This window comes from Bactrocera latifrons, unplaced genomic scaffold (genome assembly GCF_001853355.1).
Source record: "Bactrocera latifrons isolate USDA-ARS-PBARC rearing strain unplaced genomic scaffold, ASM185335v1 scaffold_530, whole genome shotgun sequence".
NCBI lineage: Eukaryota > Metazoa > Arthropoda > Insecta > Diptera > Tephritidae > Bactrocera > Bactrocera latifrons.
Genome location: NW_017537191.1, coordinates 67,173 through 88,932, shown reverse-complemented (window position 1 = coordinate 88,932; position 21,760 = coordinate 67,173). Strand labels below are relative to the sequence as shown.

General features: G+C 33.1%; 1 protein-coding gene across 5 annotated transcripts in view; it reads right to left on the bottom strand.

Annotated features, from left to right (window-relative positions):
• The window catches only part of LOC108974162 (transcription factor CP2), a 56,042-nt gene that overhangs the window by 13,676 nt on the left and 20,606 nt on the right, over window positions 1-21,760 (bottom strand). For 3 of the 5 annotated variants that reach the window (XM_018941849.1, XM_018941848.1, XM_018941847.1), the window contains 7 exons: window positions 21,579-21,693; window positions 20,991-21,194; window positions 9,746-9,818; window positions 9,304-9,653; window positions 9,073-9,190; window positions 8,871-9,015; window positions 2,048-2,545 (listed from right to left, as the gene is read on the bottom strand). In XM_018941849.1, the coding sequence (XP_018797394.1) occupies window positions 2,048-2,545; window positions 8,871-9,015; window positions 9,073-9,190; window positions 9,304-9,653; window positions 9,746-9,818; window positions 20,991-21,194; window positions 21,579-21,693 (1,503 nt within the window). Of the gene's footprint in view, window positions 1-2,047; window positions 2,546-8,870; window positions 9,016-9,072; window positions 9,191-9,303; window positions 9,654-9,745; window positions 9,819-16,634; window positions 16,875-20,990; window positions 21,195-21,578; window positions 21,694-21,760 lie in introns of those variants that run through there. The other 2 variants (XM_018941850.1, XM_018941851.1) reach the window with 2 other exon arrangements.

Here is a 21,760-nt window from a genome sequence, read left to right as displayed (position 1 = left end):
AATCGGTTCACAACCACGCCTGAAATCTCGATTATCACTTTATCATGCGAGAGTATAAAATGTTCGGTGACACCCGAACTTAGCCCTTCCTTACTTGTTATACAACGGTTTGGGCTGCTCCATAGGATATAGGCACTATTAAGGCAACCGATTATGTTGAAACATTTCAAGAATGTATGCTACAGGACGCTGATGATAATATGCCATTAATATTGGTATTTCAGTAAGGCAACGACTCCAAACGCACGACTAAGTGTACAAAAGAGTGGTTTAGGATCAATAATATCAATGTATTGGAGTGGATTCCACAATCCCCCGATCTAAAATGTGGAATACAGTGAAAGTGGCAATTTAGCTGACATGAGCTTTGGCAACTTATTCGAAATTAATGGAAAGCAATTCCAGTTTTCTCTACTAAAACATAGTTGATTCTATGACGATATATTTGCGGTTAATAATAAACAACTGTGGATACAAAAAAACAGGATACTAATATTAACCCAATTGAATAGAAATTAGTTTCCCTTATTTAATATTGGAATTTACTTCGTAAGACTAAAGTTGTTTCTTATTTCATATGTTAAAAATTGAAAAAAAAAAAAATTAATTAAATAAAAAACTGTGTCAAACATGGGAAAAACTACAAAAAAAATTGTTTCCTTTTTATTCCCAATAAATTTGCTAAATTACTTGCATTCGATTCTCACACATTTCTGAATGCAATTTATTTATACATTAAGTTTTTAACTAGTAAGGAAGGGCTAAGTTCGAGTGCAACTGAACATTTTATACTCTTGCAACTTGCAAGTATCAAAGCTAGGGAAAACAAATCGTATTCATATGTGTAGTAAAGTGTGATGTTTGACAATCCTGATATTAACTATATAGGGGATAGGCCAAGTTTTCGCTCAAATTTATCTATTTTATCCATGAACTCTCTTATGAATAAAACACGCTAGTTCATTTGAATTGAGATCACTGACATATTGACCGATATACTCGGTATAAAGTCACCCGGAGGCTAAAGGAAGTATTCGTCCGATTCAACCCATTCGGTTGGATTTGGACAAATTTTTTCTTTATAGGAATTATTAGTGTAAAATTTTATCCCGATCTATTAATTACTTATTGATCTGTGTACTGGAAAGAAACTAGTAGGAATCAAGTGGAATTTATCGCAGTTGTAGTTCGATTCGAATATGAATAATATGAAAATATACTACGTACTAAATTTTGTTAAAATCGGTCGATCAGGTCCCGAGATACGGGATTTCACTGAATTGTGGGCGGTTCCGCGCTCTTAGTCTAATTTTCGCACCAGTTCCGTCTCGTAGCATTTACTTAAATGGAACTGCATTTTGAATTACAATAGCTAGTTTGGCTCAAGAATTATTGAAAATATCGAAACAATCCTATTTAAAAATAATTGAAATCCAAAATTCCAAAATAATTCGTAAATATATGAGATATGCAAATGAAATAAAATACATATACATACAATTTATAATATTATTGAGCACACATATTTTATTACTGGTGCTATATTACCTGATATTCTTTTTATACACGTACTAATTATTATCATATTATTGGAGTTAGACTTTTCGTTAATTACCTAACCTGATTTTTAATTACCCGGCATATGATTTTTTAGCGAGATCAAAAGTCGGACTATTGGGCAGATGCCTTTAACCAAAAGTTTCTGTTAGCGTTAGTCATCAGGTCAATCAGTCAATCAAAAATTGATATATTTGCGTGGTCCCCTTCATAATTGCGAATTAGACATAAATACATATGCACATATATCAATATTGCATAAGAAAAACAAAGTTTTTCTCTCAACGCGCTTTAAAGGGCTATAGGACATACTTGTATGTATAACATTTAATAATTATTATTACAAAAACTATTTTCTTTATAAACATTTAACATAAATTAAGTTATATTTGTTAAATGGTCAAACTAAATTGAAGACATACATAGTATGTATATGTAATATTATTAATAAATACGTGAGTAATATTAAAATGAAACTTTAACCACAAACCTTGATTTGACATGCTGCTGCATGTACCGGTTGCTTGCCACTAATGAGCGAGTGGTTGCTCCCCGATGGTATATTAGTACCGGACGGCATAGACGCTGCTGCTATCCCAGCTGATACTGAAGTAGATGCAATTGATAAAGCACCAGCCGATATTGCTGATGCCGTTGTTCCTCCGGTAGAGTTGGTTGATTCTATATAAGTTTCAATTTGTAGTCGAAATGGCACTCCTTTTTCTCCTCCATGTTTTTTGGGTGTGAATTCAGTTGAAATGCAGTTCACTTTAACGTAAACGCCTACTTCCTTTAAGGGATCCCAGAAGATTTCCACAGTATTCAAGAAATTTGGATTTAACGGTTGCGATACATGACATAGCCCGTATGAAAGTGGAACATCTACTTCAATAATCCGTTCCCCAGGGCGAGAAGCTTGCCACTGTTGCATTTGCTCACGTTCCATAAATTGTAGGCGACGCTCATGGAAGCATATTTTTATGACACTCTATAACAATAAAAAATAAAAAATTGACGATAATATACATAGATATATAGTTAGGTATTCCTATATAAGGATATTTCACGAAATTTAAACTAATTTATTATAAAAAGTAAACACTCTCAGTTTATGACGGATATATTGATTGCTTTAGGATGGAGAGAATTAAAATTTTCTTAATTTTTTTTTTTTAATTTGATAGCTATTCAGGATAAATGTAGTAATGCATGAGTTACCCATATCAGACCTTTTTAAAGACAAAATTCATGTGTTTTTTCCAAATTCCACATGTATATGTATGGATGAACGGCAGATATGTATATGCATTGATGCACCGCAACTACAAGGACCACACATACACAATGTGTTTTGGAAACTCGTATGTTAAAGCACCGCACCAAAAATGTTATTCATAGATTTAGTAATAAAATAATAATAAAGAATATCAGAGAAAAAAAATGTTTTGTTCTATAATCTACATATGTATGTATACATCTACATATATAAATAAAAATGAATCGCCAAAATGTATGTACGCTCATAACTTTCATACAACTGAAGCAAATTTGATAATTCTTTTTTTAATGTGGGCGTTGAGGTTCAAGGATAGTTTTTACGGCAAGAAAATTTCGAATAATTTCCGGGAAACCCCTAAAAAAGCCCTTTTCTTTTTCCCATACAAACGAAAGAATGTTTGTTTGTTAGTAACGCTAAGAGAACTGCTGCACCAATGCACCAATCTTAATGAAATCAGAGGTTCATTGAGAGGTTATTCGTTGTGGATCGGGGAAGGTTTAAAAATAAAAATACCTTATACTTTCCATGAGGAAAAGTCGAAAAATTGGATAGTTCCAAAAAAGTAACTCCTTTCCATACACTTTTTTTTTTAATTTTTGTTTGTTTTGTTTTTCAATATTTTGATTTGTGAATTATTTGAATCGTTCAATTTCGGTCGCTTGCTTTTTTATTCCGGCTATTCAAAAGAAAAATTTTTGAAAATTATTCACTGAAAACTTTACATACATACATATGTATGTGTATTTTTGTTTGTTTTGTTTTTCAATATTTTGATTTGTGAATTATTTGATCGTTCAATTTCGGTCGCTTGCTTTTTTATTCCGGCTATTCAAAAGAAAAATTTTTGAAAATTATTCACTGAAAACTTTACATACATACGCAAAGTGATCAATTGCAGATTGAAATTTGTTACGGTGGTTTTTTTTTTGCGAGCAACGTATGGCATTCCAAGGCAAGGCAATGCAAGAAGCACTTCCAGGATGCGATGACATACTTGCGGAATAATGGATCGCGGTCAATCAACAATCGATCGTCACGATGTCAAAGCACAACTTTTTAAACAACAGTTCCGATGTTTGATGGTGCTGTTAGACGCTAGATGAACTCTGTTGAGTGGCAAAAGAGAGGTTTGTCGCACGTACTCATTCTTCTTTGGATGGTGGTGACACCAGATCAAAGTGATGAAATCATTTCTGTGGAAATTCCTGATGCAGAGAAAGATCCAGTATTATTCGAAGGGATGAAAACCAATACGATTCATGGACCTTTCGAACATTACAATCCCTTTTCGGTTTGTATGTCTGACAAAACACAAACTAGAAATGATGGATATCTACACTATCGGCGTCGCTCACCAGACGACAATGGCAGAACATTTAGCATTCAATTTAGAGGAGTGAATATCGAAGTTGACAACACATGGATCGTACTATATTCCCCACTATTGTTTAATTCACATTCAAAACTGATATCAATGTTGAGTACTGCAGTTTGGTGTAAGAGGAAAAATACGTTTGTAAGTACGTCACTAAAGGAAGCAACATTGGTCTAGAACGAGATGAGATCAGCAAGTATCAAATGGGTCGATACGTGAACTGCAATAAAGCGCTATGTAAGATATTTACTTTTGCAATTCATGAACGTTTTCCGACCATTGTGCGTCTCGCAGTTAATTTGGAAAATGGCCAAAGAGTATATTTCAACTCAGAGAATACAGTACAGCCAATTAAAACATTGCCAGTAACAAAATTAACATTTACGAGTTTTTTTCTCAACTTTCGCCAGTGATCTGTTTGCAAGAACATTGCTCTACTCGGAAATATCTTGACATACATGGAATGCATCGTCGAAGAAATAGTTACGCAGAAAGGAAGGCAACTAATTCCTTAGGACGAATTTATACAATCCATTCGTAAAATGACGATGGTTTCTACCTTCGATTAATGTTCGCGGTTCAACTTCATTTGAGTCATTGCGAACTGTGAATGGTACAGTGTGTGTAAGTTTTGGAGAAGTAAGCCAGCGAACAAAAATAAAATTGCCTAAGATATTTTACATCGTCTTCGCTAAAAATTGGAAATGGGTCAATTACGGTTGATACTTCCGGTGGTTTGATATCAATTCCATTCGCCATTTATCAATTCACGAAAGRTGAACTCATCAGGAATATTTATCCGAACATTGGCCAAATTATAGTAACTACGATTTCTGAAGTGCACGTGCTATGTTAGCTGCCAAAATTACCGATGTTGTTGACTTAAACTGGAAGATTCAAAGTCAAATTCCGTGAGACTTGCGCTCATATAAATCGATCGATCGTCTTGATAATGAAGACGACGCCGTGAATTTCTAAATTCTTTGGAGAGGCTTGGTACGCCAACGCATCAATTTTCGTCTCAAAGTTGGAACTGTCATTAATATGTTCCGCAATCTGCGCTATCGCATACAAGGGGGCAGAATGCTTGATTCTATGAATTCCTGTGAGTTTTAACGATTTGCCATTTCAGCTCAAACGTATTCCGCTTCCAGTGAAAATTGCATTTGAGGTGACGATCAACAGGACACAACTGAATTTGCGAAGTTTGGAAGTGCTATGTTTTTCACACGGTCAGATATACGTGACGTGCTCACGAGTTTGAAAACCATCTTTTCTGTACACCGAAAAAGAAACCAAAAAATGTGATTTATCAAGCAACGTTACATTGAAAAACAAAAAAAATGAAATGATAAATTCAACTTTCTTTTCATTTAAAAACACATAATTTCACGCAGGACAACGGCTGCGAGGTCAGCTGGTATAATATATTTACGCATGTATGTATATCTCGCTCGTAATAATATTTTGAATAATAAATCTAGTGAATGCATACAAAGCAAGTATTAAACAGCGACCTCAAAAGGAAATGGGAATTATAGTCTTGTATTGTCATTCTTCTCTGGGATATTCGCCGTGGCCGATTTTCGGCTTGCGTATTCTGCCAGGGATAATGGATGCCCAATTTATTCCAGTGCGAGAGCGTCTCAAAAATTTTTTATAGCATTTTCCATTATGGCCAGATCTAACAAAATAAGAATTTTTGGGCATTTAAGTTAAAACGCTCAACATTTATTACGACTGCGAATTATTATTTATTGCAGTTTTAATATATGGCGAATCTACTTAAATCCCTTTTATGATTTATATTTAAGCCTGTTAGTTCTCAATTAATAAATGTTTTTAATTCTACTATGCAAAAATTCTCATTGTTTTAAATTTTTATTATCGATCTTGAACGGTGGCAACAAATTCCTCCATTCACATATATTTTTGGTATAATTTCAATCTGGCCGTTCCAGTCGTTAAAATTTCTAAACGTTAAAACCTACCCAATCCAGTCAACTGTCAAAGTTTGGTAGGTGAGCGGTTCTCACATTTCCAGTGACAGGAGAGTTGGGGATCTCTTTATCTCTGTATTCTGCTATGGGGTATAAGAAGAACAGAGCTATATTTTAGTGGTTGCACTCCACTTACAAACTTATAAATCGATATCCAACTTATTCTAGTGTGAGGGTGTCTCAAAATTTGCGTTTTTTATAACAGTTTCCATTGTAGCCAAATAGAAAAAAAATAATTTTTGTGCATTTAAATTAAAGTCAACTTTCCAAGTTCAGGAGGCTTTACCGTTTAGCAATTGCTCTCTCACTTCCAATGAGAGATTAGTGTGGTATCTCTTTATCTCTGCTGCAACCGCGTATTTTAAGCGATAATACTAGCGGTAGCACCGGTGCAGATTTCTGATGCACGCATTATGGATACGTAACTAAAAAATTTATGGATGAACCTATTGCTTCACAGCACCTTAAACTTAAAATGAGTCTATGCACAACTCAATTGTTTCCACTGATCGGCATGTTTGAATTTGCTATATGAATTCAGAATAAAAAAGAGCAATAATGTGGACTTAGAGACTACTTATATACTGCGATGGTGGGAGAAGTGCTCAAATTCCGAATAAGCCAAAAACTCAGGAAAATGTCGATTTTTATACCATGAACAGGGTATATTAAGTTTGTCACGAAGTTTGTAACACTCAGAAGGAAGCGTCGGAGACACTATAAAGTATATATTATATATAAATGATTAGTATGTTGAGCTGAGTCGATTTAGCCATGTCCGTCTGTCTGTCTGTATATATACGTCAGTCTTCAGTTTTAAAGATATCGTTTTGAGATTTTGTATACGTCATTTTCTCCGATATCGGACCACTATAACATATAGCTGCCATACAAACTGAACGATCGGTATCTAGTTCTTATATGGAAAACTTTCACATTTAACAAGATATATTCACGAAATTTTGTATAGATTATTTTCTAAGACAACAATGTAATCTCCGAAGAAATAGTTCAGATCGGCTGACTATAGCATATAGCTGCCATAAAACCTGAACGATCGGAATCAAGTTTTGTTTGGAAAACTTTCACATTTGTAATCTTTGAAGAAATTGTTAAGATCGGCGCACTTTAGCATATAGCTGCCATACAAACTGAACGATCGGAATCAAGGGCTTGTATGGAAAACTTTCGCATTTGACGTGGTATCTTCAAGGAATTTGGCATGGATTACTTCTTAAGGTAACAATATAATCTCCGAAATAATTGTTCAGATCGGATTACTATAGCATATAGCTTCCATACAAACTGAACACATATGTAGTTACTAAGATAAATGCAATTGTGAAGTGTATTTAGCTTGCTAACGTTTTTTTTGTTTTTTGGTTTTAATAATATGAAAGAATGGTTTTTTTTTATTAATACCACATTACTATTTAAGGAATATAATAATAAATTATTTTAATTTCTACTTTCATCATATTTCCGCTTTTCATAACTTTTGCTAATTAATTATCTTGTTAAAAATATGTACATAAAAATATGGACCTGCTTTTTTCATAGTGTATAAATGAATACATAGTACCATAGTTCATATGTTAGTATGTACTATATACAATGTAAGTGCCCTGGATATACATAGTTACAGTCCTGTGTGTGCATTGTATCCAAAATTCTTTTGCCTAGGCTGTAAGAGTAAATTAATAAGATTTTTTTACATAAGTTGTAAAAATTAACACACTTAAATATACTTTTGCATACATTAAATGATACGAGTGTACTTCCAAGAGCGAGACAGTATAATCAATTTAACGTTTTAGCGTCAGTAAGATCTGTTACGAGTATATAATAATAAAGGAGTACAAAAAAAATTACATACATATGTGTATGTACAAAATACTTTCATATACATATGCACTATATACATGTACATAGTAATGGTATATACACATACATATGTACATATTTTCCTGTATTTTGCTTTGTATGATTGCGTCAATTGGAGAGTAGGTACAATTCACTCCTCAGCACAACTGTGGGCAGAACCACTTACTATCTTAAAGTACAGTTAGATAGTTGTCATCAAAACCCGATGCCGCATTGTTCTGTTCGTCAATCAATCCGAGCAAAAATCAGCAAATATTCAGCACAGTTATGTATGAACTCAGTCTACTCGCCGAGATCCGCGGACGATAAATATCTGTCGCCTACATATTGTACAGCACATATTTCAGCGCTGTACACTTATGTAGATGTGCGAATATGTCCGTCTAATATTGTCGCAATTTGTTTTAATTGAAGCATATTAAAATCAATTTAGTTGAATAAATTCCAATAAAGTGAATATGAGTACTTATTATACAAGTACATATGCACAACTAGAAATGACACTATTGTATAATATATAACTGTGTATCCAAATAAATATGTAAGCGAAAGTACTCAAAGCACTATATCCACAAAAGAATATTTTTTTTAAGTTTTTTTCGTAATATATATGTATGTATATATATTGTTGTAGACATTCATAATTATATAATATATACATATAATATGTACATATATAAATACGCATCTGCCAACATGCATTAAATTAATACGATATGGACTTAAATTGTTTAATTTAAAACATGCTAAATATCTTTGATACATTCTCACACACCTTCAATATTTTATCACGATAAAACGATAAATCACCGATCTTCTTAAGCTTAATTTCGTAGCTTTGTCCCTGGTTTAAATAGGTAAGAGTTTCTTCATTATTCTTGGTGGCTATTGAGGTTGCAGCTGCCAAAATGTACTGAAATCTAAAAATTACGAAAAGAAAGTTCAATAATTCGAATCTATACTTCTTTATGACTTACTTGTGGTCATCAGAGTGTGCATTGGTATTATTTCCATTAGCAGCACCTCGACCAGTACTGTTCTCAATTTTGCTCCCATCGACTTCGGATAATTTTTGGGACGCTGAATTTCCTTGTGCTGAAAATGTTACCAAATAGAGCATATTGCTGTATTAGAAAGTACAAATATATGTACGTGTGTATATCTATGCATAGCATATACAGTTACATATGTGAAACATTATACTTTACCGATTGTGTTTTCGCCGATTCTGTAAGGTGAGCCAACATTACAGAATGCGTTGGATGCACCGGCGTTGGACTTGTCAATATTGTTTCCGTTGTGTTCGATTTCCTGTGGTGCGCCGGTTTTTGGTGAACCACATCCGCAAATAGTGTTGTTCAAGGCATTCTTAGGTGTATTTTCTGTTGTTGGTACCGTTTCTATGTGTGCTGGCGACTTATCGAGTTTTGGCACGCGTCCACCACTACTAGTTACGACAGGATGAGTATTCAATGGACTTTTATTAGTCTTCAATTGATCGGCTTGAGGCTCCTGTTTCAATACTGTCAGGGCCGGGGAAAATGATAAAAAGGATTCACTGTTGGCAGGTCAAAGAATTTATTAAAATAGAAAAGGTACCAGTGTACTACACTTATGTATTTTTAATAATATTTTTTCTTTGTCACTTACTTGCTGAGATAAGAATTACTATTGAAGTCTGCATTCAAATCAAATCCAATATCTTCAGTCCAACTTCCGCGACCTGAAAATATTTAGAAAAATTAATATTTCCCCCCAATTCCACACTCGTTAAAATAAACGTTATAATTTCATGTAGTTTTCCACAATCATCCCAATCCTTATACATATATGTAGGAGTATAGTTAATACTTATACTTGGAATCAAATTCAGTGTTTTATCCTATATGAATTATTAAATGTTTAGCGGTTTAATAACCATTGTGAATATATGTTAAAGAACAAGATTTAAAAGGTATGCATAATTTTCAAAAATGCGAAAGATCGAAATCCATTCTAAAATAAGGAAGGATCTCTGGAACCAGTGATTCTCTTCTTCTATTTTTGTTAAGATTACTTATGTGATTTGTTATAAAGCAGTGTATTTTCAAACTGTTCTACCTATGTATATTATTTCACCGAATAGACAGACAAACTAACATAAACAACGTAGATAACTCTCGAAATGTGTATGTAATAAATAAGTACTACAGGATTTGTCCGGAAAATAATAAGACTGAGTCGATTTGCCTCTTTGTCATGGGATTTTGATAATTAATTTAAAATAATACTTAAACTATTTCCAATGCTTTTTGTTTAAGTAAGTGGCAACCGTGCTTTTAACATCTCAAAGCGCTTATTTGATAATACAAGCTTTCCAAGTGCGAAAAGTGAACGAAAGCCAGTTGAGCCAGCCAGCATTGGGCCTGGAACTTAAATAACACAAAATCATCAAAATTTAAATAGGAAATTCATGATAAAAACAAGAAACAATTTTGATTTTGACATTATGGATACAAACACATTTTCGAAAAAGGACGCACGCTCCTTATCGACACAGTCTTATCTTCATCATTTTGAATCATGTAATGATGTAATCAAAATACAAATTTTGTTTTAATTTGAGTACTTTCTATTTTTAACATTTCTCCTCTTCCTTTATACTTATGAAAATATCCTACATTATTTTGAATTTAAATGATGTTATAAAACTATGATGATTGATGTGACTGTGAACTAATTGCGGAAAAGCTTTTATTAATGTACATCGGTTATTTCAAGTTTTTAATATTTCTTTATTTTCCAGAAGCAACAAGACTGAATGAACGAGGACAGAGGATCAACAAATAAGTTTCTAATACCAGGTTGTTCGATAAGTCTTGTGGTTGGATAAGAGAGAGCGTTGCTACTAGCCGAACATTTTTTTCTGTTGGTATACTCTTCATATAAACGTATGTTAAGTTTCATTTCAATATGTCAATTCCTTCATTGTTTACAAGCGGTTTAGTTTCGTCGTTTCACAGTATTTTTTTATAATGGAAAAAAATGAATATCGTGCAGTGATAAAATTCTTATTTTTGGAAGGTGTAGTACCAAAAGAAATTCCCGAACGAATGTTAAAAGTACATAATGATGGTTCACCTACAATTAGAACAGTATAAAGATGGTTTGCGGAGCTTAAGCGTGGTCGTACAAGCCTTGAAGATGATCCACGGGAAGGACGTCCCAAAAGCGCATCAACACCAGAAATCATAGCCAAAATACAGAATATAGTTTTGGAAGATCGTAGATTGGCTGAGAGAGATTTAGTAGAGGCCTATGCACATCTCATTAGGCAGTGTGAGCCATATTTTAAATGAAATTTTGGGATTTAGAAAGCTGAGTGGACAATGGGTGTTGCATTCGCTAACAACGAAATAAAAACTAGTTCGAATGCGACTTTCTCAGCACATTTGGTTTTTTATCGTTTATCGTTTTATCGTTTTAAAAACGATAAAGTGGATTTTATGCGATTTTATCGATTCATCACTATGGATGAGATTTGGATCTATCACCACGATCTTGAATCAAAGGAAGCAGCTAAAAAATGGCGGAAAAAACTTGACAATGGCTAAATCCATGAATTTAAGTTCGAATTGTTGGAGCATTAACCGTATTCACCAGATTGGGCCCCAGCGACTTCTATTTGTTTCTAAAACTCTAAAAATGTATTCGTGGCAAGCTTTTTTATCAAAGGAAGAGGCCATAACGGCACAATTCCGATTTCTTTGGCGTCGCGATTTGAAGGTATCGTTGGAAAGAGGACGTTCTCCTGATTAAAAAATAGGATTATAGGTACCGCAAACGCATAGTTTAGGAGATATTCGACCTTAAAGTCAGTGCCATGTGATATTAAGGAAATTCGCTGAAATTCCTTTTTTCCCAAAAATTCCACTATCCATGCATATGGATATGTTCATTATTAAATTTAATAAACAAATAAGTAATATCTGTCTCTTATACACATCTAGATGTGTATAAGACCTCCATCCATGCATATGGATATGTTCATTATTTAATTTAATAAACAAATAAGAAATATTATATAGTAATATTATATAATAATATTATATAACAATATTCAATATATTGTGACTTAATATACAAACCATCGTATTATAAAAAATAAATGGAAATCGCTGACAGATATAATAACCAAAATTTAACCATTTTATAATGAAAACTCAAATTTTGTTTCAATATGAGTGCAAGGTAACCAAAAAAAGTATTACCACTTTAACCACTTTATAACGAAAACTCAATATATTTTCTTCATTTTTACCGCAGAAAGGGGTACTATGCGAAAGTACTTCAATTACCCCGAGTATTCGCTCGACCAGCGTTATTTGATTAGAGCGCCAACGCAGAAAGGTCTACTACGCGGAAGTACTTCAGTCATCCCGACATGATATATAAATTTTATATTACTATATTATCATAGAGTTTTAATTATATGTGTTCATTAAATAAAAATCACATGTTGTACATATACATCTATACGTAAAATGTATAATATGTGGAAAAAGTTTTCACAACTCAATTATAACTTAAAAAATGTTAGAAAGTGTTTTTTATTATAATTAATGTAGAAAAAAGAATCACGCGAAAAAGCAAACAAAGAAAAATCGTTAAGAATCCTACATATTTGGTGTTTAAGATGTGGCAACGCTCGCTTTCCTCATAATTGTAAACAATCTAACCTTTGCAACGCCGAGTTCGCTAAGTGATTTTTAAATTAATAAATTTAGGTGAAATATTACAAAATAAAATTGAAATGTGAACTTATTTCAATGTTTAGAGTGTATATTTAAATATACGGGGTGAAAAACGTGAATAAATTTAATGGAAGATAGAGAAATACCATGTGTTAATAGTGCAAATTTTTGAACTTTTAATCGTGAATATTTAAAAAAATAAAAGTAATCTTTATATTATTTTTGGATATTCCTCCTCTGGAGAAGCTCTCCTATCCGCACATACCCCATTTATACGGAAATTCGATTTTTTTACACCTCCGCCAAAGTAATCGGAACCGTGCCGTCATAACGACTGTTGAAGCGCATTTTGCAGACATTTCGGATTCTTACTTCAGGGATGGGTTCCACAGATTATACTGAATAATTAAGTGTATTTTGAATCATAAAATTTGTTTTTCTTATCAAACGATAAAACTTATGGAACAACCTGGTATTAATATGGAAATCTTTCGTGTTCCGGAGACCATAAATTTTGATTTCAGATTTGAGGTCAGCGGAACCAACTGCTGCCGTAATATGTCACACATAATATTGGTCATTATACGAGTATAGTTTTATTATTATTGGCAGTGGTAAGCCAGCGAAAATACCTTCATAAAATAAGATCAAATTTCTAATACCGCAAACAAGATCAGTAAATAATAAGCACCTCATAAACATACATAAATACCTAACTTATTATTAACGTGTGTGACTAATTGTGCATGTGTCGGAAGCTACATACTCTAAATTAAACTATTGAAATTTTTAGCTAGCCCTTCATTACTTGTTTTGAGTATTCTAAACATTTATAGATTTTAGAGCTCTTAACAATGATTTTATAAACATACTAGCCTTATCATTTCATTGCAAATTAGTTATGCAAACAATTGTTAATATGTTTTTCTTATTCCATTTTCATTATTTTGAAATTGTTGATAAGAGTTACATTCATAATACATTGCAAAAGGTAATTTTAATTATTTAACTCAAACAGAGAAACAAAAATCACACATATTTCTTTAGTAATTTTGTTTTAGGAACATAAAGAGTAAGAAATGACTAAGTTAAGCTATAAACGAACATTTGTTACTTTCGCAATGTTCACAATCAAATTTCTTTCAGGGTCCAGAGCTTGTTTTTCCCCCCATTTTACATATTTCAGGTACAAGGACACACTGTTTTATACAAATATGCTATCAATTTCATACAACCCCCATTATGTTACATATTATGTAGTACTAAGTCAAATCGAAATCCGAACAGATTTATATCTTAATTTATTGCTTAGTAATGGCACTTTATAGTTTTCGTAATGACGTTTTGTGCGCATGGAAGTAGTCCGATAACGCCCATCTACGAACTCATCCTCCCTTTTTTTGCAAAGGAGCATGTATTATCAAGTTTCTTTAAGGTACATGTGTATGTATAGAGATACACATTKATCTAATTTTTTACTTAAGTTGTCACTTGTACATATGGACGGACGGACAGACAAACAGTCGCTCGGAATTAAACTCGTCTCGTCACCCTAATTATTTATACATATACCTAACTCAATTATTTTTAGGTGATACATACAAGGTGAACAAAACTATTATACTTTGTAGCAACATTATGCAAGAGTATAAAAATGTTTTATCGAAATAAAATATTCATTAAGCGATGAAACTGTCAATCCATAGATTACAATCAGATTTGTTCACTTTTTCACTTATATTGTAGGTCGTAGACTTTTCGGAAATACATAGTTACCGATCTGAATAATTTCTTCGGAGATTACTTAGTTGGCTTATAAAATAATCTATACCAAATTTCGTGAAAATATCAAATGCAAAAGTTTTCCATACCAGCACTAGATTCCGATCGTTCAGTTTGTATCGTAGCTATATGCTATAGTTAACCGATCTGAACAATTTTTTCGGACATTAAATTGTTGCCTTAAAAAATAATCTGCACCAAATTTCGTGAATATATCTTGTTAAATGTGAAAGTTTTCCCATACAAGAAGTTGATTCCGATTGTTTAGTCTGTATGGCAGCTATATGTATAGTGGCCCGATAGCAGCAGTTTCGACAAATGAGCAGCTTCTTGAAGAGAAAATGACGTTTGCAAAATTTCAAAACGATGTCTTAAAAACTGACGGGCTAGTTCGTATATATACAGGAAGACGGACAGACTGACGGACAGACAGACAGGCGGACATGGCTAAATCGACTCAGCCCAACATACTGATCATTTATATATAATTTATAGAGTCGCCGACGCTTCCTTCTGGGTGTTACGCTGTTCAGGGTATAAAAATCATCACACTGTTGACTAACACAACGCGATCAAAATCAGCTGAAAAGTTGAAAATCACTACATCAGGTATACTGATTGCATTAACTTTCGGCATTATTCAAGTATAGTCAAGAACCTGGACACAAATGAAGAAATATAATTTACAAGAATTTGTAGATCGATTTCACAAAGTTGAACATCAAACTATAGTATATCCCTTATATCTCACTTATCGACCAATAGATGTGATTAGAAATTATTTTTCTTATTAAGACATACTATTATAAGAAAAATATACCATCTGAGATTAATTTAGATACCTCACATATTCACCCATACTTATGGTATAAAATCAAACGAAAGCTTGAAAATCATCTTATTAAGTATATTAAGAGTCCCGCTCTGGAAATTATTGACCCAATTTTAATATTTTTTTGGCACCAGGACACATTATTACCAAGAAAAGGCGTTCTCTTTGGTTCATTGCTATATCTCACTGCTTGACCACTGTGATCGGTAATAACTATAAGCGCTTACTAAAGGCAATATTTTAGTTTTTACTGAAGTTGTAACATGCACAGTCAACACATCTCATCATCATTATCCGATCATTCTTCTTCTTCTTGTTTGGCGTAGACACCGCTTACGCGATTATAGCCGAGTTAACAACAGCGCGCCAGTCGTTTCTTCTTTTCGCTACGTGGCGCCAATTAGATATTCCAAGTGAAGCCAGGTCCTTCTCCACTTGGTCCTTCCAACGGAGTGGAGGTCTTCCTCTTCCTCTGCTTCCCCCGGCGGGTACTGCGTCGAATACTTTCAGAGCTGGAGCGTTTTCGTCCATCCGGACAACATAACCTAGCCAGCGTAGCCGCTGTCGTTATCCGATCATTATATAGTATATACTTTGCATATCTCGATTAGTTTCAGGGGTTTTAGATAAACAAAACTATTGTACTGCGTAGCACAAGTAGGTATTTAGAACACATTTAGGCAATTGTAATGTTTGCTAAAGTAAAGTAAATTAAGTAAAGGAATTAGTAAAAAACTTAGTTTACATTTTTTCCCTTATTTTGTTGTCAACCATGCATTATTCAAACTATATTCAGTCAATATAACTGCACAAGTTCCATTAATGTAATTTGTACGCCATAGTACAGCGTACAATTATTTGGACTTTTCTACATGAATGAATTGTCATAATTTTAATTGAAAATTTATTCGATGATCATCACCAAGTACGATTTTTTCAGCCAGTATACAGCTTATCCACAAAATTCATTTATCATTTTCGTTTCTAATATGCAATATTTAATATTTTTTATCGACGTTTTATTGAACAAATCATTGTCATTACCAACTCCACACTTATAATCCGAGATTGTTCAATATTTCACTTCAGAAATTGGATTATTAATTTTATACCTATGCAAGATTAGTTTCGGCCACGATTGAAAAACTACTCAACTATTATACAACATCAACATTTTGTATTAAGATCATACCACATAAATCTGTCTGATACCAAGAGTATATGCGATTAGTGTTGTTATTGTTGGTAAATGCATTATTCTGCATTTATACGAGTATGTGTTATTGCTTGTAGCCAACAACAGTTCCAAGTATTTCAGTCAAAAACGGGCTTTCATACAGTATTACGAAGTAAATTTCCAACAATATATCACTGACCCTATGCGCCTTTAAGCAAGCATTTATGAGTTTAAAATATGTGTATATTTGTATATAATGCACGTGCTAGTATAATACAACCCTCGATTCTGAAAATTATAAAATAACTGAGCGTACTTTGTTTCAATTTAATCAATTATAGATAATTGAAAAGCTGTAATCTAGCACTCTTTCGACACTGCTCTGAGAATGATAATATTTACATTACGTTACAAAAATCAGGCGAGTAGATTTGATTATAGCAATACTGACACGCATATGTATACAAATAGCATAATGCTCAAAGCTCAATAGGAAATCAGTTAAACATTTGAATTTCCAAAATATAAAGGTTGTGTATAAAACATTTGGAACTACTCAGCACTAAACTACATACATATGTTTACATTAGACTCCACATCGTCCCAGCTGAAAAAACATATACATACTTAAATCGGATTTATATTCCGCTGTGAAATATCTTAAGAGTCATATATACTATATATTATAACTCTTGCTTGGTTTCGATTATTTTTAGATGAAGTTTTTTCGCCAATTTTTGTTTTTATTTAACTAGAGGATGGTTTCGTGTTTGCACTAGTTTCGCTAATTCGATATATCAATGAGCGTAGAGTGCGGAACACGGGTACCATGTTTTATCATCGACATTCAATTCTTCTTCTTATTCTAATCATTTCTATATATCATATATATCATATCATATGTAATTCTTAATTTAAATCGATTGGCTTTGGGTGTTACAAAAATCCCTTAGGTGAGCAAAACTAGTGTACTCTGTGCAAGTTAATTGGAAAAACATGTTTTAAATTTTAAATTAAACGAATAGAAATTTGGAAATAAAAATTTAAAATTATAATTTTAACATCAAAAACAGAACTAAATTGACATTTTTAATTTAAGAATTGGAGTAACGAAAAGGAAGTATTATTTTTCAAAGGGTTAAAAAAGAACGATATACATATTCTACCTTGAAAGTAATTAAATGTAGATAAAACAAAGTATGTTGAAATTTTCTTAAAAAATTGCTTTCTAAATGCACTCTAATTAGCTACACTCGAGTTGTGCTCAGAAAATAACGACAATATTAAAATTTCGTGCTTTGCAGAATCCAGTTATCAATTTATTATTATATTGGTACATATTCGCTAGACATGGCTCCGTGTGACGCTTCCCTAATTCCAAAAAAAAAGTACCTTAAGGTACTTTCACCAGATTGGAAGAAGCGTCGGCATTACTGCATAATATCGAATGGTGAATATTTTAAAAGCGACAACATAGACAAATGAATAAATGAAACAAGTAAGGAAGGGCTAAGTTCGGGTGTCACCGAACATTTTATACTCTCGCATGATAAAGTGATAATCGAGATTTCAGGCGTGGTTGTGAACCGATTTCACCCATATTTGGTGCATGTCATCAGGGTATTAAGAAAATATTWYATACYGAATWTCRTTGAAATCGGTTGAGTACTTCCTGAGATATGGTTTTTGGTCCATAAGTGGGCGACGCCACGCCCGTTTTCAATTTAAAAAAAAAAGCCTGGATACAGCTTCCTTCTGACATTTCTTCCTTAAAATTTAGTGTTTCTGACGTTTTTTGTTAGTCGGTTAACGCACGTTTAGTGATTTTCAACATAACCTTTGTATGGGAGGTGGGCGTGGTTATTATCCGATTTCTTTCGTTTTTGAACTGTATATGGAAATGCGTAAAAGAAATTACTCTATACAGTTTGGTTGACATAGCTATAGCAGTTTTCAAGATATGTACAAAAAAGTTAGTAGGGGGCGGGGCCACGCCCACTTTTCCAAAAAAATTACATCCAAATATGCGATCCTTTGTGCTAAATTTCATTTTAATATCTTTATTTATGGCTTAGTTAGGACACTTTATAGGTTTTCGGTTTCCGCCATTTTGTGGGCGTGGCAGTGGGTCGATTTTGCCCATCTTCGAACTTAACCTTCTTATGGAGCCAAGAAATACGTGCACCAAGTTTCATCTTGATATCTCAATTTTTACTCAAGTTCCAGCTTGCGCGGGCGGACAGACGGACGGACGGACAGACAGACATCCGGATTTCAACTCTACTCGTCACTCTGATCACTTTGGTATATATAACCCTATATCTAACTCTTTTAGTTTTAGGACTTACAAACAACCGTTATGTGAACAAAACTATAATACTCTCTTTAGCAACTTTATTGCGAGAGTATAAAAATAATATTCCCGTTATTTTGTGAGCATTTTAAATTAATCTCACAACAATTGAATGCGTAAGGCAGGTTAGTCGCAGGCTTACTTGCATTACAAGAAGTGAAAAAAGTGTATATGCAGAAACATGGCTAATTAATGCAAATTTAAATATAATATTAAAATGATTATTCAAACTTAACAAAATTGTGTTTAAAGCTACCTAAAAAAGGTGCCTTTCTCTTGATTATTAGAAAGAACGCGAAGAATTTTTTGTTTTAAACTTAAATTTTTAGTTCGTGCAACTATTTGATTCCTTGCAAATAAAAATAATAATTTCAGTAATGACTACTTCCCCCTTTGTTAGTAATAACTTCATATATCCGGTCGTTATTAGAATGATACAGGGAATATATGTAGGTCAAGGAAATCTCACTCTAAGCACGTTTAAAGCTGAAGTTAATGTTTCCTTATCTTCGTATTCTTTGTATACTTTACTTGTTAGCCATATGGTGACCAGGTCATGACCTTAACGTTTTGACTCGTAATAAATGACTTTACTACTCGATGGTTATGAATAACAAACATTGTCTTGTTGAAAAATCCAAGGAATCCAAGGATCTCTTTGTACCTAGATCACTTCTTTGTGAACATACGGACTCCAACAATGTGAAGCCATTTTTTTTGCGTAATTCATTCAGAGGTTTTTCTTGATTTTTAAACACTTTAGGTTGCATTTCTGACTTGTACGCTGAACGGTTAATTTCTTAATCTTAGCTGCAGACTTCGTCGAATTTGAAGCAATTCTAACAATTTTTCTAATAAGCTCAGAATAGTAGATTTTTACATTATTGTGTTAAATGTAGCTCGAAAACAATTTACTTGTATCTTTTTAATAATTTCTCAATAGAAAAAACTGCACTTGTTCACGCAAGATAAAGAAATCTAAAATGCGTCTATTTCAATGAAAAACCGAAAACGCACTCAATTGCCATAGTTTTTCGCAAAACAACAAGGAAAGCATTTTGGATAATAAGAACGAGGAGCATTATAAATACGCCCAACACTTTTTTTAACTGTAGATACGTTCCTCAGAAATCCGTGTAAAAAAATAGGCGTTTGCTATAGTAAAATGGGGGATACGTTCCATGTCATCTGAAAACCGTGTAAGATGAAATAAAGAACTATATATACTTTGAAAAACCATGTAAAAAATGTTGAAAACTATAAAATTTCAGATATGAATACAAATCGTATGTTCATATGGCATTTTATTGAGCATTAAAACTTAAAATACATAATAGATTAAGCAAAAAACAAAAAAATCTGTTAATCCAGAATTAAGAACGGAAAAATTACATTAGAAATATAGAAAATTATTTACATAGCTACAAATTACATGTTATTCGACGCTATTGTTTGCGATGAACTGGACGCCATTGTTTGCCATGAACTGGACTAAAGTCGGTATCATCACAGTAGATATCCATTTCAGCAATGTAAATATCACGCGAACAAAATGTGTAGGTAGGAGTTATCGAATAAGGAGATTTCTCAGTTACTACTATGTATGTGTGTAAAAGCAGAGTTGGGTGTATAACAATTTATTAAAAAAAAAAAAGTTTGTGCGTCATACTTAAGACCAGCAGTGTATATGCTGACGATATGAAAAACTTGCATTTTATGAGAAGTAATTGACTTTGTCATCCGATTGGATAACATAAGGAGCTCCATTTTTCACAATTTATAAACATTTTAATTAGACAGCGCCTGCGCTGGCTAGATCATGTCGTACGTATGGACGAAAATACTCCAGCTCAGAAAGTATTCGACGCAATACCCGCCGGGAGAAGCAGAGGAGGACGAAGACTTTCACTCCGTTGGAAAGACCAGGAGGAGAAGGACCTGGCTTCACTTGGAATCTCCAATTGGCGCCAACTTGCGCAAGCGGTGTCTACACCAGTAAAGAAGAATTACCAACATACCTGTCGTTTTATCCTTTTTGACCTTGTCTTTATCGTGATGTGGAATTTTGGAAGCTAATTCTCCAGACTGTGTAGTAGTTGTGTTTCCACTTTGACCAATGTCCAATGAGTCCCAATCCATTCGTCTCTTTCGCGATCCACTATTTGAGTAAATTGTTTGCACGTCGATTATTTGAGGTCCAGGGGATTCTTTCGTGTTCTCGTCTGAAAAGTTTATTACAAATAAGTCGTTTAAGGCTTAAGGCTCAGGCATTTAACTTTAAATTTTATACAAGTAAATAATCTTAAATTCTATTGCAAAAGTAAATTATACAGCTTGGAACTTAGTTAAACTATTATTTCGTTTTTTGGTCGCGTTTTATGTTAAAAGTAGCATTGTAAGTATTCAAAAAATCTTAAATAGCATTCCACGATGAACAATCATTATTCCACAGTGAATCTTGCAAACAAAAGTTTAACATTGTTTATTTGTATGGAAATTCCTTAATGTTAAGCGTTATTAATATATTTTTTCAACCAATTGTAATTAAATTTATAGTTTCTTTCTAAAGTATTATATATAGAGACAAGTCTATTTCAGTAACATACCAGTCCAAGATTCCTCGGAATTCGGTGGAGAATCTACGAAAGTGATGACATAATCTGATGTCACTTGATGTTGTGAATAGCCGTTCACGTAATAACGGTTTGTTTTGTTTAATATCTGTTGAAAAAGTTGGTAAAATAAAATCAAATTATAGAAATAATATTATTATATATTAAATCGTACT